At 47.5% G+C, this 18700-nt stretch overlaps 1 protein-coding gene across 1 annotated transcript; it reads left to right on the top strand.

Annotated features, from left to right (window-relative positions):
* Positions 1-10420: 10420 nt before the first annotated feature.
* Positions 10421-16581, top strand: sdf2l1 (stromal cell-derived factor 2-like 1). Its single transcript, XM_078554463.1, has 3 exons — positions 10421-10650; positions 14840-15036; positions 16003-16581. Exons 1-3 carry the CDS (start codon positions 10476-10478, stop codon positions 16279-16281), a joined length of 651 nt encoding a protein of 216 aa, XP_078410589.1. The 5' UTR covers positions 10421-10475; the 3' UTR covers positions 16282-16581.
* The last annotated feature ends 2119 nt before the right edge of the window (positions 16582-18700 follow it).

The following is an 18700-nucleotide window of genomic DNA, read 5'->3' as shown; positions in this document are numbered from 1 at the left end:
GTATTCCTTCAGAGAGGTTAGCATGCTGAAGCTGATGTGGGGTGACCCACTTTTCCAGTAGTGCTGAATTCCACAAAGGGGGAAGCACATAGAGATGAATTAGTCTTGTTGTAGGCACTGGTACAGAAGTTCAGATGTTCCAGTAGAAACAGTGTAGATGAGGGCCAGGCAATTAACCTTGTGCAGAGCTCTGGTTCTGCTGCTGTTTGGTTGATAGAAGATGGCAGACTACCTTTGTTCAGCTCCACAAGGCAATATTACAGGTTCTAGCAGCTTGGGGTGGGGAGTCATATGACATAACTCCCACTTCTTCCCCTTGGTTTGGACAAAAGATGTATTTTCCTGGTCTGGATTCTTGAGGTGGTTAATATTTCATCCATTAATAAGTTTAACAGAGGGGAGAACTTTCCCCATGTCAGGTGGGCCGTGCGGGAGTGGGTGTGGGCGGGCGCAATCGGGTCCACGCCGCCATTTACGTGGGCAGGCCAAGTAAGGCCCACCCAGCGTATTTCACGACTCCGGTGCATAGCAACAGTGGGCGGGCGGCGGTGGGTGCGCTTAGGTCCAATGGCGACCCAGCAGCCTGTACAAATGAAGGCCTGGCAGCCTTGGAAAGGCTGCTCATAATGGCTGGGAGAAGGGCACATCAGTGGCGTAAGTCCAGAGGGTAGGCCATCGGGGCAGGCCAGGCCGGAGGGTAGACCATCGGGACAGGCCAGGCCGGAGGGTGGGCCATCGGGGCAGGCCAGGCCGGAGGGTAGGACAGCGGGGCAGGCCAGGCCAGAGGGTAGGACAGCGGGGCAGGCCAGGCCGGAGGGTAGGACAGCGGGGTAGGCCAGGCCGGGGGGTAGGCCATCGGGGCAGGCCAGGCCGGAGGGTAGGTCACCGGGGCAGGCCAGGCCGTAGGGTAGGCCATCGGGGCAGGCCAGGCCAGAGGGTAGGACAGCGGGGCAGGCCAGGCCAGAGGGTAGGACAGCGGGGCAGGCCAGGCCGGAGGGTAGGCCATTAGGGCAGGCCAGGCTGGAGGGTAGGCCATCGGGGCAGGCCAGGCCGGAGGGTAGGCCACCGGGGCAGGCCAGGCCGGAGGGTAGGCCATCGGGGCAGGCCAGGCCGGAGAGTAGGTCATCGGGGCAATGTGCCCCTTGTTTTAACGATGAGTGCCTAGTTGCCCTCCTGGAGGAGGTGGCAGCACAGCGGGAGGTCCTTCTTCTGAGGGACAGGAGGCGGAGGCCTCCCTATCTGACCAAACGTGTGTGAGAGGAGATGGCTGAGAGCGTTTTATTCCCATGGTGTGGTGCAGCGCGCATGGGTCCAGTACCGCAAAAGATTCAACGAACTCCTACGCTCAGGAAGGGTGAGTACCATGTTGCTTCAAGTCACCTAATGCAGCCGTCACCCTTTTCCCCCAACAACACCCCCCCTCCCCATGACCCCAGTAACTCTGAGTATAGTAACGGCGTTGAATCCCTCAGGGCATGTATCCCTTGCTGGGTGTGACAGCAGAGATTGCCCATGCCCAGTTCATCCTGAGGGGGTTGAGCAGCATGTGTGACACTGACACCCAGAGTATAGAATGGGGTTGAAACCCAAGGGTCTGCACCTAGGCAAAGCGCTGGAACTGCGAAGCATGTCAAAGTCAGGGTGCTAACAGGCTGGGAGGGGAGATTCCAGATGACGGGGCACCAATCCACCTGCTGGCCTTTGCTTTCCACGTGCTTGTGCCTCCCTCCTTTGCAAGGTTAGACCCTCTGCTGCCAAATGTGAAGGAGGCAGCATTTGGACAATGCGGGGGTGGAGGGGGGGGTCAGCCCTGGCTTGTTTGGGTGAGTGTGCAGCAGCTGCAGAGTGAAGCAGCACTGGAGCCCTGCAACGTCCCACTCTGGCTGGGGTGGCAGGGATGTGATGGGCATTCAGGGGCAGGCTGAATTAATCGATGCTCTTCTCTCATTTTCAGGAGAAGACTGCGCACAATTCCGCTGAACGGATGCGGACTGGCGGAGGCCAGGCCCAGTTGGCCATCTTGACTCCATTCGAACGGCAGGCCATGGATCTGGAGAGGCGCCATGCGCCCAGGTCCACCGTTGGAGGTGAGGCGCGGGTGCCACAGGGAGGTATGTTTGGCGAGCACTCAGGTCACCATGTGTGTCCCAGAAGCCAAGGCACTGCTGAATGCTCAGTGATTGAAGTTTGCAACATGGGTTGACCAGTGATTATGGAAGGATGAGCACATAATGATCTGGGGGAGCAGCATGCAAGTTGACATTGTCTGCACTGTAACTAATCAAATGTCCTTGTTCTTCCTCTCAGCATCACCGGAGCAGGGCCAGGAGGAGGAGACAGAGGGCCCACCTCTCACCCCTGAAGCCCCAGAGCAAATGCACTCTCCAGTGTCACACCATCTCAGCCAGGCAGGCACCAGCGTAGATACTAGCACCTTGGTGGGAATTAGATATTTGGCTAGTATCCCGGGGCATGACGGTGAGGGCATTTCACACTTGCTTGGGGTGCGGACAGAGACAGAGAGTGCCCATGGCGCCACCCATCGGAGTACTGCTGGGGACTAGGCACATGCTCGGTCGATGGCTGATGATGTGCCTCTGGAGTTGTCTGTGAGGCAGCAAATGCTGGAAATGCGGCCAGGTGTGCGGGACGATCTGGCGGAGATACATGAGGCTATGTGTGGCATGGTGCCCATGCTGGAGGAGTCCACGCGGAGCATCACTGATGCAATGAGCCTCATGGCCAAGCGCCATGCTTCCTCCATGGACAGAGTGGCGACTTTCGTGGAGAGGCTCCTCCAGGAGAACAATCAGGACCTCCTGGGGTTGCGCTCGGACCTGCAAGCCCTCACAGCGGCATTGGCCTCAGCTGGTCAGTGCCAGTGTGGGAGATGATTGGGCACCAAGTATCCCAGCTCGGTGCCCATCCATCTGAGGGTGAGCAGGGAGGTCCGAAGCGACCTCACGTCGGCGCAGCAGCTGCCTGTCATCTCTGCGAGCTCCTCTCAGGGCGCTCCGGATGAGGGCTGCAGCTCCTCCGCCCCTCTGCCAGTGACCGTGGCATCCGATGAGGCTGTGACAACTGGGAAGAAGCCAACTATGGAACTGGCTGCTCCCTCCCAGGCGGGGCCATCAAATGCTCCGAGGGCCAGAGGACGTCCGCCAAGGTCATCGGGGCCACCAGGACAGTACAGTGAGCAGGCTGGCTCAGATGCCAGTGCCAGTGAGAGGACAGCACCTAGACGTAGCACCTGCAAGCGTCAATTTAAGGCACCTTAGGCACACCACGGATTTCTCACTGGTGCTTTTATGTTGGCCCATATTACTCTGTGGAAGACTTGGTGTGATGTCCAACACCATTTTTGTTTTGCTTCATGGAGTTACATTTGTTCACTCAATAAATTTCGACATGTTGCCATGCCTCAGGGTGATTCCTTACTTCTGCAAGTGGATGGGAAGCCATGATGTTATGAGTGAGTTGTTTGACATTGAGCTTTATTGACAAGGGCCTTAGTTAATGTTAGTATCCAGGCTGATTTTGCACTCAGATATCGAGTGTGGAGCCTGCAGCCCTGGTGTGTGTTGAAGGTCCATCTGTGGTGGGCTAGATGAAGGTTCTTTGGATTAAAGCCTCCCTGGTGTCCCTGCCTCCATGGAGTATGCCCGGGTCAGTGTCTACCCCCTCAGCGTTTTCCTGTGTGTGCTCATCCTCGGACTCACTGCTGGACTCATCGTGTGCATCCGGAACAACTGCATCTACATCTTGCTCGTCCATTTCATCGCCCCTTTCCAGCGCCAGATTGTGAAGAGCCCAGCATGCAACCACTATCAGTGACACACGGTCTGGGGGGTACTGGAGTGCGTCCCCTGAACGGTCCAGGCATCAGAAGCGCATCTTGAGAAGACCAGTGGTTCTCTCCACCACAGCCCTTGTGGTGCCATGGCTCCTATTGTACCGCTGCTCAGCTTCTGTTCTTGGATGACGGAGAGGCGTCATGAGCCACCTTTTGAAGGAATAGCCCTTGTCACCCAGCAGCCATCCATCCAGCCGGGCTGGAGGACTGAAGAGCCCCGGCACCTGGGAGTGTTGTATGTAAGCGTCATGGGAACTGACTGGGTACCTTGCACAGCCTTGCAGAATCACCATCCTGTTATCACACACTATCTGCATGTTCATGGAGTGGAAGCCCTTCCTGTTGACGAAGGCACTGGGTTCACCCGCTGGCGCCTTGATGGCCACATGTGTACAGTCTATAGCACCCTGGACACGGGGGAAGCCAGCACTCGCTGCAAAGCCTCTGACTCGCTGCGTCTGGCTGGCCTGGTCCCAGCGGTAGTGGATGAAGGTCAATGCACGCCTGAATAGATCGTCTATCACCTGCTTGGCACAAGTGTGGACAGCTGATTGGGAGACTCTGCAGACATCACCCACCGATTCACGGAAAGAGCCGGAGGCATAGAGGTTGAGGGCAGCTGTGACCTTTAGAGCCACTGGCATGGGGTGCCCACCCACACAGTTTGCGGATATCTCAGAGCCTATCATCTTACAGATGTAGGTGACTATCTCCCTTAAGAGATGGCGCCTCCTTTGGCACTGGGCCTCAGACATATTGAGGTAGCTACTTTGCCGCCTGTTTACCCTGGCAGCAGGATATTGGCATCTTGTGCAGCCCCTTGCGCCTTGCATTTCCTGTTGGCTCTGCGCCCCTTGTGCCTGTGCCTCTCCTCTCAAAGGTGGCTCCCCTGGAGGCTGAATGTGGATTCCTGGTCTCCTCCCCCTTCTGGCCCTCCCTTCCTCCTCAGTGGAGAGCACAACTCCCATTCCCAGGCTAAGGGAAGGCTTGCTGAAAGCTGCAGGCCCCAGAAGTGATCTTTACTGTAGAGTCCTGACCAAGGCTTTTACTCCTGTCCTAGCAGCGGGTATGAGTTTTGAAGTGTTCCTGCTCACACAGTTTAAGTAACTTTCACACTTAAATACCTGAAAGATCGCATTCGCGACCCCACTCACCCCATTTATCCCATCCGTGGATGAGGTTTATGCAAATGTCTCCTACCCGCCTGCCTGTTGCGCCTGTGTGACATCCTGAAGATCATCTGGCTGCGAAAAATCAAATTCAATTGCTGCCTCAAGGGCCTTAACTGGCCCATTAATTGACAGCGGGCGTGCATCAGAACTTATAGCGTGCCTGCCTTCCCAAATATTATGATGGCGCGCTGTGATGTTGGGACGCTTGCCGATGTCACCGTGCATCATTTTACGATTGGGCGTGCGGGGCCCGCCCCTGCACGCCAATGGGAAAATTCTGCCCAGAGATTTCAGGGTCCCCTTTTCTCTGCAGATGTATCGTCTCCGTTGGCCAGAGCTCTGCCTTAGAAATGTAAAGGGTCTTTGTGCATTTCTTTGGAATTTGAATTCAGCAGTCACAGGGAGCATTGGTACCTCTTTAGAGATAACCAGGTCCCTGCTATTTTCTGAAGGCTAGAAATTCCTTTTGTGTGGGTCATAGCTGGTCAGGCTTCAGTCAGTGTAAAGGCTTTGTCCATTTAAAAAAAAATTATAAAGTAGCTGGGATGATATAGATATATTTATATATATTTTCCTTCATGTCTCCTGGGCATAACAAAGTTTAATAGTCTATAACACTGTTGTTGTCGCCATCCTTCAATGTAACAGTGAGAACGCAGTCACCTCCCAAAGACACATTCTGGCGCTGGAGAATTTATCGGCAGTACCAACAGTGCCTCCATAGGATACTTAAACTCAAGTAGGAAGACAGGTGAGCAAACTTCGACATCCTCACCGAAGCCAATTCCTCCAGCATCACATGCATGTTCAAAATCAGCTCCACTGGCCTGGACACTGTATCTGCATGGCAAATAATTGGCTTCTGAAGCAGTTCTTCTTTTCACAATTTAAGGCTGGCACCTGATCTCAAGAGGGACAGAGAAAACGTTCTGAGGACAATCTGAAAGCCTCATTGAAAAGGGTACGAATTAACATTGGGGCGTGGGAGGAAGTTGCCACAAATTGTACATGTGACAGTTGCTCACCCAACAAGCCACAACACATTTGGAAACTGAATGCATAAACTCTGCTGCAGAGAAGCGACAAAAGCTGAAGGAGAGAGAGCAGAACTATGGCTTGGGAACGCCCCTTCATCAGGGCAACTCTTGTCTTCTCTGCCCAAAGTACTTGTCACTCCAGGATTGGCCTGCTGAGGTACCTGAGGGCGCACAAATCATGAAGCCTGATGGGACATCATCCTCGGACATTATCCTTTATGGGCTTTAGTAAGATTTTTAGCAAGGTCCCCCATGGGAGAATGGTCAAGATGGTAAGAGCCCATGGGATCCAGGGAAATTTGGTAAATTGGGTCCAAAATTGGCTTAGTGGCAGGTGGCAGAGGGTGATGGTCGAAGGTTGTTTTCGCAATTGGAAGACTGTGACGAGTGGTGTACCGCAGGGATCGGTGCTGGAACCCTTGCTGATTGTAGTGTACCTTAATGATTTAGACGTGAATATAGGCGGTATGATCATTAAGTTCACAGATGACACGAAAATTGGTGGTGTCATAAATAGTGAGGGAGAAAGCCGTAGATTACAGGATGTTATAGATGGGCTGGTAAGATGGGCAGAGCAGTGGAAAATGGAATTTAATCCTGAGAAGTGTGAGGTGATGCATTTTGAGAGGACTAACATGGCAAGGGAATACATAATGAATGGTAGGACCCTAGGAAGTACAGAGGATCAGAGGGACCTTGGTGTACGTGTCCATAGAACCGTGAAGGCAGCAGCACAGGTAGATAAGGTGGTTAAGAAGGCATATGGGATACTTGCCTTTATTAGCCGAGGCATAGAATACAAGAGCAGGGAGGTTATGTTGGAGCTATATAGAATGCTAATTAGGCCACAGCTGGAGAACTGTGTGCAGCTCTGTTCATCACACTATAGGAAGGATGTGATTGTACTGGAGGGGGTGCAGAGGAGATTCACCAGGATGTTGCCTGGGCTGGAGCATTTCAGCTGTGAAGAGAGACTGGATAGACTAAGGTTGTTTTCCTTAGAGCAGAGAAGGCTGAGGGGGGACCTGAGGTATACAAAATTATGAGGGACATTGATAGGGGAGATAGGAAGAAACTTTTCCCCTTAGCGGAGGTGTCAATAACCAGGGGGCATTGATTTAAGGTAAGGGGCAGGAGGTTTAGAAGGGATTTGAGGAAAAATTTTTTCACCCAGAGGGTGGTTGGAATTGGAACACACTGCCTGAGGGGGTGGTAAAGGCCGGAACCCTCACAACATTTAAGAGGCATTTAGATGAGCACTTGAAACGCCATAGCATACAGGGCTACGGGCCAAGTGCTGGAACATGGGATTAGAGTAGATAGGGCTTGATGGCCGGCACGGACACGATGGGCCGAAGGGCCTGTTTCTGTGCTGTATAACTCTATGACTCTATGACTTGTTTTGAGGGGCTGACAATGCTGACGATAAGTATAATACATAGGTATGCAAAAGACGGACATGGCAGGAAATAATGTGAAAGGAGTAACAAGACAGCTCAATCTTATAGGAAATGTATGCTATGCGCAAAACTCTTAATATCGCATAGGCATAACAGTCTTCAACAAAATGCCATTCGCAGTTTAGGTGCCGTTTCTAATGTACACAGAAACATGGACAGATAGGAAAAGACACTCGATTCAACCCTGCCTGTCCCACACAACTATGTTACCTTCTGTATATGTAGACTGTCAACCCCACCCAAAACCATATGTTCCCCTAGAACGTGAAACCTTACAAATGAAAAGAGAGACTTGCATTTATAGAGCGCCATTCATGATTTCAGGGCATTTCAAAACACTTTACCATCAATAAGCACTTATTGAAGTAATTAATTCATATTTCATATTGGTCCCCAACATAATATTTTTCTTTTGTTTTGAAGTCATAGAGTCATAGAGGTCTACAGCACAGAAAAAGGCCCTTCGGCTATTCAAGTCCACACTGGTCAAACAGGTACCTAACTATTTGAATCCCATTTTCTAGCACTAGGCCCAAAGCCTTTGTGTGCCACGGCATCACAAGTGCACATCCAAATATTTCTTAAGTGTTATGAGGGTTTCTGCCTCTACCATCCTTTCAGGCGGTGAGTTCAAGATTCCCACCACAATCTGGGTGAAAAAATTCTTCCGCACAACCCCTCTAAACCTCCTGCCCTTTACCTTAAATCTGTGCTCCCTGGTTATTGATCCCTCCACCAAGGGGAAAAGTTCCTTCCTGTCTACCCTATTTATGCCCCTCATAATTTTATACACATCAATCATGTCCCCCCTCAAACCCCTCTGATCCAGGGAAAATAACCCCAGTCTATCCAATCTCTCCTCATAACTAAAACTCTCCAGCCCAGGCAACATCCTGGTAGATCTCCTCTGCACTCTCTCTAGTGCAATCACATCCTTTCAATAATGCGGGTTCCAGAACTGCACGCAATACTCTAGTTGTGGCCTAACCAGCGTTTTATACAGTTTCAGCATAACCTCCCTGCTCTTATATTCTATGCCTTGGCTAATAAAGGCAAGTATCCCGTGTGCCTTCTTAAGCACCTTATCTACCTGTCCAGCTACCTTAAGGGACCGGTGGACATGCACACCAAGGTCCCTCTGATCCTCGATACTTCCCAGGGTCCTACCATTCATTGTGTATTCCCATGCCTTGTTTGTCCTTCCTAAGTGCATCACCTCACACTTATCCAGATTAAATTCTATTTGCCTCTGATCAGCCCATCTGACCAGCCCATCTATATCCTAGTGTAATCTAAGAGTATCCTCATTATTTACCACCCCACCAATTTTCGTGTCATCTGCAAACTTACTGATCAACCCTCCTACATTCAAATCTAAATCGTTTATATATCACAAACAGCGAGGGACCCAACGCTGATCCCTGTAAACCCCACTGGACTCAGGCATCCAGTCACAAAAACACCCCTCGACCATCACCCTCTGCTTCCTGCCACTCACCCAATTCTGGATCCAATTTGCCAAATTGCCTTGGATCCCATGGGCTGTTACCTTCGTTATCAGTCTCCCATGCGGGACCTTATCAAAAGCCTTGCTGAAGTCCAAGTAGACTATGTCAAATGCATTGCCCTCATCTACACACCTGGTCACCTCTTCGAAAAATTCAATCAAATTGGTCAGGCATGACCTCCCTTTAACAAAACAATGCCGACCGTCCTTGATTAATCCCTGCCTCTTCAAGTGTAGATTAATTCTGTCCCTCAGAATTGCTTCCACTATTTTCCCCACCACTGAGGTTAGGCTGACTGGCCTGTAGTTCCCTAGTTTATCCCTTCCTCCCTTCTTGAATAAGTGAAGTAGGAAAACTTACATCCAAAACTTACATCCATACACAGCAAGGTGCCACAAAGAGCAATGTAATAATGATTGGATAATTTGTTGTTTTTTGAGTGATGTTGATTAATGGATAAATATTGGCCAGGACACTAGGGAGTACTTTTGTTTTTTTCAATAATTTATATAGATTTTTCTTTTCCCACCTATTTCCATTATTTTAAAATCTACAACTAATACCTTGTCAGTCTTTCCACCCCCACCCCGACCCCCACCCCCACTAGAGCTGTACCTTGAGTATCCTGCCATCCATTCTTAATTAGCACATTCTCTTAGACAATATCACCACCTTCAACACCTCTTTGTTCCTTTTGTCTGTGACATCTTTTGATTATCTGCTCCTATCACTGCTTGCTTGTCCCAACAACCACCCCACCCCCCAACTTCTCTCCACCCCCCCGCCCCCCCCCGCTTAAACCAGCTTATATTTCACCCCTCTCCTAACTATACTCAGTTCTGCTGAAGGGTCATGAGGACTCGAAACGTCGACTCTTTTCTTCTCCGCCGATGCTGCCAGACCTGCTGAGTTTTTCCAGGTAATTCTGTTTTTGTTCTGGGAAAAAGTTTCTGTCAACCTGTTACCTTGCCAAAGCTCTCATCCCATTGGTCCTTTTTCTTGGCCAATGACTGATGTCCACCAAACTTAACGTCCAATAGAAAGAGTCGACGTGCGACCATCAATGTCGTTCCCGGCGATTTGAATGACAGCGACTTCCCCAACAGCGTCCAATGAACGAAGAGAACCGAAGGCAAACACCGCCCCCTCGTCCCGGATTGGGGAAAGAAAGGCTGATTGACACGCCGGAAAGACCAATAGAAACGCTAGTCGTCAGTACAACTGCGTCGTCACCGACGGCCGGGCCCACTGTCCAATCAACGAGGAACAGACCCGGGGAAGCGCGCGTGGGTTGGTCCGCCTGCCTGCAGGCTGCTGGCAGTCAGTGATTGGCTGCGGTGTTTCCGGGGGGGGCGGGGCTCGGCTGTGCTGTGCTGTGCTGTGTGCTTTGTGAGGGTCGCCGCGCGAGGGGGGAGAGTGGCGGACAAACGGCCAGTGGGCGCGCGATGCTAACGGTGGTGGTCCCAGCTTGGAGCTCCGCGCTGGCGCTCGCTCTCTGCGCGCTGCTCGCCCCGGCCTCCGGCACCGATCTGCAGTATGTGACCTGCGGCTCCGTGATCAAACTGCTCAACCAGCGGCACAATGTCCGCTTGCACTCGCACGATGTGAAGTACGGCTCGGGTAAGTGCTGGCCGGGTCTCCGCCCTCAGTGTCTCACCTGCCCGCGGGTCCCCCCCGCCCTCCTTGTGACTTCAACAGCGAAGCCCCCCGCAGTCGACCAGCACGCTCACAAGGGGAGGCACCACAGACGCTGTATGTTCACTGAATAGTGTTCAGGAGCCCTGACTGGGCTGATACTAATTCTAGTACCCCAGCTCGGAACATGGTACCAACTCTAGTACCATCTCTGTGGGAATAGTAACAACTCTAATACCTCCTCTGGGGACATGGTGCCAGTTCTAGTACCCCCCCCCCTCCCTGGGACGTGGTGCCAAGTCTAGTACCCCCTCCCCGGGACATGGTGCCAAGTCTAGTACCCCCTCCCCGGGACGTGGTGCCAGTTCTAGTACCCCCTCCCGGGACATGGTGCCAGTTCTAGTACCCCCTCCCCGGGACATGATGCCAGTTCTAGTACCCCCCCCCCCCTCCCCGGGACATGGTGCCAAGTCTAGTACCCCCTCCCCGGGACATGGTGCCAAGTCTAGTACCCCCTCCCTGGGACGTGGTGCCAGTTCTAGTACCCCCTCCCGGGACATGGTGCCAGTTCTAGTACCCCCTCCCCGGGACATGATGCCAGTTCTAGTACCCCCCTCCCCGGGACGTGATGCCAGTTCTAGTACCCCCTCCCGGGACGTGGTGCCAAGTCTAGTGCCCCCTCCCCGGGACGTGGTGCCAGTTCTAGTACCCCCTCCCGGGACATGGTGCCAGTTCTAGTACCCCCTCCCCGGGACATGGTGCCAGTTCTAGTACCCCCTCCCCGGGACATGGTGCCAGTTCTAGTACCCCCTCCCCGGGACGTGATGCCAGTTCTAGTACCCCCCTCCCCGGGACGTGATGCCAGTTCTAGTACCCCCTCCCCGGGACGTGGTGCCAGTTCTAGTACCCCCTCCCCGGGACGGACGTGGTGCCAGGTCTAGTACCCCCTCCCTGGGACGGACGTGGCGCCAGGTCTAGTACCCCCTCCCCGGGACGGACGTGGTGCCAAGTCTAGTACCCCCTCCCCGGGACGGACGTGGTGCCAAGTCTAGTACCCCCTCCCCGGGACGGACATGGTGCCAAGTCTAGTACCCCCTCCCCGGGACGGACGTGGTGCCAAGACTATTATCCCCCCTCCCCAGGACATGGTGTCAGTTCTAGTACCATCTCTGGAGGCATGCTGCCAATTCTAGTACTCCTTCCCCCAGAAATGGTGCCAGTGCTAGTACCTTCTCAGGGGACATGGTGCCAGTTCTACTACCTCCTGTCCTATTTTGATTGAGATTAGCTAACTTTGGTCAGGGTGTGAATCAAATCAGAATCCTGTTCTACCCATACAACTCGGTCTCTCATTGGCCTGGTTCATTTGTCAACTGAGTCGCCTGTTGTCTTTAACAGCGATTGCTAGTAATTGGAATTCATATCAATTGTTATCAGCATTGTGTGGAAAAAGTCAAGGGACAGGTTATGGGGTTGGAAGCTCAGCTCAGGATTAAATAGTACTCTTTGATTGTAAATATCCTGAGACAGTGGGCAGGGAGATGGCAAGGGCTAAAGCCAATCATTTTCTCCTCCCTAATGTGGAATTGGAGAAAATTTCTGCCCATTGAGGGTTGGGTGCCGCATAAACATTTTTACAGTGGAGAGGTCGAGGAGGGGGTTCCACCTTTTTATTTCAAAGTATTTTGTCTTTAAAAATGTATTCATGAGATGTGAATGTTGCTGGCCAGACTAGCATTTATTGCCCATCCCTAATTTGAAGGTGATAGTGAGCTGCCTTCTCGAAATGTTGCAATTCATTGAGCTGTAGGTACACAATGTTTAAGAAGGTGCTTTTATAAAGGTGTACGGTTTATGAGTTTTGCTTAGTGGCAGGGCGTTCTAATATGTGATTGGAAGAACACTTGGTCCTTGCTGGAACAATCTGTTCTCTTACTGCAGGGTTATCCTTAAGAGTGAATTTTTTTCCAGAATTCTGTGTGCTGATTCAATTAAAAATATTAAGGAAAGTAGTGGTTGAAGCAGATAAGATCTGCTACTTGGACAGAATTTTTCTAACAGGCGCTGTGCTTCATCATAAGAATTTGATGGCGGTTGATAGCATATCATCTGAGATAGAAAGAATCAAAGTTTGCAAGGTTGTTTGTTTAAGTTGGATGGGACATTGCCAGCTGCAACCTTGTTTTGAATTTAGCTCATTTACAATACTGTATCCAAAATGGGAGACAATATGCAAGAAGATATTAAACTCGCAGCATAGGTGTGTAATTGACAAATAAACTCCAATGCTGGCAAGTGTGAGATCATTCGTTTTGGTAGGAGGAATAGAATTTAAAAGCAGAAAAGTTGTGCTAAACTTGTATAGACCATGTAGAGCACTGTGCGTAGATCTGGTCTCCATATTACAAAATGGATTTGGGCTCAGGATGGAGACTGATCTATAAGGGGTTAGATGTATCAGAAAAGATTGAACAGGCTTGTGCTCTTTTCCCTAGACAAGGGAAGGCTGAGAGTCTGATAGACATCCTTTATAATGATGAATAGGGTAGATATGGAGAAGACGTTTCCACTTGTGGGGGAGGCAAATTCTGTCCATAGATATAAAATAATTACTAAATTGAATAAGGGGTTTAGGAAAAATTTATTTGCCCATGAAAGTGTTTAGAATGTAGAACCTCCACCTCAAGCAGTCGTTTTCTTCCAGGATAAATGGACAAGTTGAACAGACTCCTAGAACAGGTAGTAGATTAGTAGTTAGTTCACACTTTTAAAAACAGAACAGGGCTGTTCAGAAAGGCTTTTGAGAATTATAGGAATAATAATTACTGTTGAGCTTCTTTTGGGGTTGGGCAGTGGGGAGATAACAGTTATTAAAGTAGGAATCCAGTGGTACTGATGACAGATGTGAAGTCCAAGGTAAAATAGCTGGAGATGGCGTTTGCTCATTGAGCCACCTTTGCTCCACATTTTACATTCAGAAGTGTACAGGGCTGTTCTTTTTGAGTAGATCTTGCTGCAAATGTTTTTTTTTAAACTTGTGCTATCTTTGGCAATGCTTTTTTGGTCGACCTTCTTCCCTTTTTTTGTTTCAGGTGGATGTGTGAGAGCTTCCTGGTAGTGCTAGTAAATACAAACATCCAACTTGTTGAGTGAAGAGATTGAATCAAAAAGTTTTGTTTTCAGATTTTCATATTTTACAGATTACACAGATTTTTAGGTGAAAAGACAAACTCATGTAGTTTAATTACATTTTTGTAAGTTTTGCAAGATTTGATTCCAGGTTTCATATAGAGATACAGGGTGTGATGTGGCTTTTAATTTTAAACCTGTGTTTGGAGGTTTTTTTTTAGCCTTTTATTGCTATTGGCAACTGTGGAGAAGTTCCTACTTTTTTTAGTTTACATAGCATGATGCTGAAATGCTATTAAACTGTGATGAGTAATTTTAATATTGATATATTTACCATATTACTGAACACTGCATTTAAAAATATTTTTAACATCGCTATAAATGCTTCATGCTCAGTTCTGGCTGCCTTTTGCCAATTTTACTTTATCCCCACTCCAATATACCAGCCATCTGTGAAATCCTCTCTGGTCTCATTTTATATTGCCAGAGCGTTCACATCCCATCCACAACATGTTTACCTTGTGTCTGGTCCTCTTCTCCTGTCTGTGAACTTCACAGTGTTGTCACTAGTTTAATTTTAAACAAAGGATGTAGGGGAATGGCACTAGGTGAATGCTTTTTCAGAGCACCAGCACAAACAAGACAGGCTGAATGGCCTTCCTCTGTGCTGTAACCATTTTGTGATTCTCTCTTCATAGAGGAAGTATGTTAAGATCAGGAGGAAGGTCTGTGGCATGTGCTAAATTAGCAGTGTGTGGATATTGGGTGAAGAGAGGATTGAGTTTGGCTGATTTTTTTTTTGTCTCCTCTCTCTACCTGACCTCTTCTCCAAGTTTGGAGACTCATTGAGTGACTCACTCACATATTAAATAATGACAATCGTGGAAGGGGAAAATGTGGAATAATGTTTGTAAAATTAAATTTAAAAGTTGCTACATAATTTACACTTAATATAAATGTAATTTTTGTTTCCTTGCATTTCAGTAATTTTCAAAGTTGCTTTAAGAGCGTGTATATGCTATAATCACTCTTTAATTCTCAAAAGGAAGTGGTCAGCAATCTGTCACTGGGGTGGATACATCTGACGACAGTAACAGCTACTGGACAGTGAGAGGAAAACCAGGCCAGGTTTGTCAGCGAGGGGTACCGATCAAATGTGGCCAGTCAATACGCCTGACACATGTCAACACTGGAAGAAACCTACACAGTCATCACTTTGTATCACCACTCTCTGGAAACCAGGTACAATGATTTAAGTAGTGCTGAGTTCAGTGGTTAGCATGTAGATCATGGTAGCCAAAGCCATTGCATTGGTTATAAGTAATGTTTCCTTTGCATGATGCTTTTGTTTGGTAAAAACGTTAATTAATTGTTAAAGTTTTATGACTGTTGTTTTTGCTATAACTTGCTCTTTGTTCCGAGTGCGGAGTGTCCTTTTGAAAATTTGAGTTAGGGTGGCAACTTGTCTTCATTACTGCACAAAGGCCTTTTTTGTCTTGTCCATTACCGGCACTGATTTTATTTCCTCCATTCCTGATACTTGTATGCTGTACACGGTGTATAATAACCTTGTGTTTGTTTTACTCTTCTCCTACATGAAGCTGTATTCTTTAGATGATGCACATTATGTGATGCAGAGTAGGGAACAGCACTGACTAAATTTTAAAAAAAGACTTGTATTTATGTTGCGCTGTTCTCAATTTCAGGATCTCCCAACGCATTTTATAGCCAGTGCAGTACTGCGGTAGTTTAGGTACTGTTGCAATGTAGGAAATGTGGCAGACAGCAAGGCCCTACAGACATAATGACCAGATAACCTGTAATAATAACATTGACTGATAAATATTGGCTAGGACACAAGGGAAAACTCCTGTTATTCTTTGAAATAGTTATGTGAGATCTTTTACACCCATTTGAGAGGGAAAGCTATGAACTTGGTTTTAATGTCTCATCCAAAAGATGTCACCTCCAACTAGTATGCATTCCATGACCATACTCGGTTCAGGAAGGTTTTGGTCAAGAAGAAGACCACCTTCTCAAGGGCAGTTGGAGATCGGCAGCAAATGTTGGCCTTACCAGCGGTGTCCACATCCCATGAAATAATTTTAAAAAAACTAGTTTCTATCAATCAGTTTATCTTGAGCGTAGGTTTGACTTTCCAAGAGTATAATTGACTATGTGCTAATCTTGTACTATTTTGCCATGTAGGAAGTAAGTGCTTTTGGTGAGAATGGGGAAGGAGATGACTTGGATGTTTGGATAGTGCAATGCGGCGGAACAAGTTGGGAGCGAGATGACGACGTACGCTTCAAGCATGTAGGCACCCAGGTCTTTCTGACAATAACTGGAGAGCAGTATGGTCATCCAATCCGAGGCCAGCTTGAAGTTCATGCCACATTCAGCCCCAGTGCCAACAACTACTGGACAGTAATGGAAGGTGTCTTTATCAAACCCAGTGCTGAGCCATTGAAACATGATGAGCTATAGCTTTAATCTAATAAGACTCTGTGAGGGGAAATAAGGAGGCCAGTAAGAAATGTTGTGACATTGTGTGTGTTTGACAAGTTACTTCATCTTGTGTTAAGTCATAGTTTGTAAAGTAAAAAGAAATTGTACTTTTTTCTATACTTCTTTAAATTTATAAAGAAATGGGAATATATTTAAAACAAAGTTGTGTGTAAATGTAAAGATGCACATGTTCAACTGAATTTCTTTTTTGCTTTAATTTTCAGTAGTAAAAAGTCAAACTTGGAAAAATCAGGTATTGGAAATATAGTTTTAAAGTCATCTGCGTCTCAGTGGTTTAATAATCCCAAGAGTTGCAAAGATAATTTGCTTTTTTACCCCTTTCTCTTTCCTTTTTCTATCATTTCTCCCCTGCTAAGGTGATTTCCTGAGCAGAGAGTGGAATAGTCACAGGCTAAATTTTACATGTAGTTCCTCTCCCCATTCACTGGGTATGATCACCATTATAAGTGCACTAAGACCAGAAGGGAGAGCTTGAAGCCTTTAGTGAATGTAAGATAAACATCGTTTTTATTATGTAGCAGTCCAGATGAAAGCAGTTGGTGGTCCATTTTCAGACCTCCATTTCTAATAATGCTTCTGTAGACTTCTAGTTCAAACCATGCGCATAGCATTCACAGCACAGAAACGGCACAAAAGGTCTATGCCAATGTTTATGCACCACATGAGCCTCCCTCTCATCCTTCATCTAAGCCCATCAACATATCTTTTTCCTATTAAAATGTAACTACGCTATTTGTCGCAGCTTCTCCTTCTGGTAGCAAGTTCTGTATTCTAACCACTAGGTAAAAATAGTTTCTTTTGAATTCTCTATTGGATTTATTAGTGACTACTTTATATTTGTGGTTTGGGTTTGGAATTTATACCTGAGAGGCCTTCATGCAAACAAAATGATGAATACTTTACTAATCTGTTACAAGCTATAGTGTTGCACAAATCATTTTTGTGATTTGACGAGCAGATTCAAATTGAATTGCTCCATTTTTTGTTGAGAGTCACTGAGAAACACTTTTTAAAAAAAAAAAAAAATTATTTGCCTGCTGTTCCCCAGTGATTTGAGTTTGTGCAAAGCTACTTTACTTCCATATACAGGTCTTTCAGCTGACTAAAAATAATCCAGTACAATGCCCTTATAGTGGTATTATCAACCATTTGGCCATACACACATCACTTGTATCAACATTTTAAAAGAGCAAGTAAACCTGTTTGGCTCATTGCTTTAGTGACTACATCACCTGATGTGGCATAGTGCTTACAAACCAGGAAGTCTTGATGTCTAGTCTGTGCTGAATGCCCTTATTAGGATAGTAGTTGCGATGGTACAATTGGCATGTGTGTTTTTGGTCTGAAAAGGAGAAAATCTGCCAATGTTTGATTGCTATGTCATGACTCTTACTGGAAAGTTTGTGCATTGGGATAGATGTCAGCTTTGATGCCTTCCACAGTCAGATATCCTGCCACCACTTCCGATTAAGGATCATGTGAAGAATAGCCATTTGATTGAAGTACCGGAGAGCTTCTGCCGCCTGTGGAACAGTTCCCTGATGTGAGTCCAGCTTTCAGAAAAGCAGATGGAAAAGTAACTTTTTTATATGTTTCAAAAACTGACTTCCTAGCTTGAAACGTATTAATATTTGAATCTAGATACTAAAACATGTCATGCTGTTCAGGCTTAATATCCTGAACCAAGCTTCAAATATATTGAAGAAAGGTGGATGGCTCCCATTTTTCTAAAAAAGGTATGGAAATTGAGATTTCTGATCTGATATGGTAGCCTCTAAAGGGGGTCATGACATGTAATCAGGGCAAGCAGGAATGTGGCTCTTAAACTGAGCAGATTGAAGAATGCTTACTGAGCCGTGCAGAGTGTAAATCAGAAAGCATAAATTAAATTTAAATCATGCACAATAAGCAAAAAAAAGGGAAGGAAAGGAAGCTGGGATTAAGAGAGAAAGGAAAAAGTAAATCAACTTATAATATCTCCATTGCTAAATTCTGAATGAGTGAGACTCCACACTTATTATATTTTTTGTGTCAGAGAGGTTGTTTGGCAGTAATTATATGTATCATGTCATTAAAAATTCATTTACTTCTAAATGCAACAGCCCTAACTTTTGCTGTGCTTAGTGGGTAAGTGCTTTCAATGCATAGTCATCGATTTCAATGCAGAGTCTGTGAGGTATTATTGTGCAACCTGTGGTGGAGCAGGAAAACTCGGACAGCGATTTCCACATTTAACTGGACATGTGCCTCTGGAAGTTGTCCAATTTACCCCATAATAATGGTGAGTGTTGATAACCTCACCATTACTCTCAAACAAAGTACAGTCCATTTCAAAATCTGGCCACTTCCTGTCAGCTTTTCCATTAGAAATTCTTTT

This window comes from Cetorhinus maximus, chromosome 12 (genome assembly GCF_964194155.1).
Source record: "Cetorhinus maximus chromosome 12, sCetMax3.hap1.1, whole genome shotgun sequence".
NCBI lineage: Eukaryota > Metazoa > Chordata > Chondrichthyes > Lamniformes > Cetorhinidae > Cetorhinus > Cetorhinus maximus.
Note: the sequence above shows the minus strand (reverse complement) of the source record. Positions and strands in the feature narration are given on the sequence as shown.

Excerpts from the sequence above, each read along its gene's own strand:
- sdf2l1 (XM_078554463.1), top strand. The coding sequence starts at position 10,476 with ATGCTAACGGTGGTGGTCCCAGCTTGGAGCTCCGCGCTGGCGCTCGCT. Across the intron at positions 10,651-14,839 it reads CGATGTGAAGTACGGCTCGG|GAAGTGGTCAGCAATCTGTC; the intron begins GTAAGTGCTGGC and ends AATTCTCAAAAG. Across the intron at positions 15,037-16,002 it reads CACCACTCTCTGGAAACCAG|GAAGTAAGTGCTTTTGGTGA; the intron begins GTACAATGATTT and ends TTTGCCATGTAG.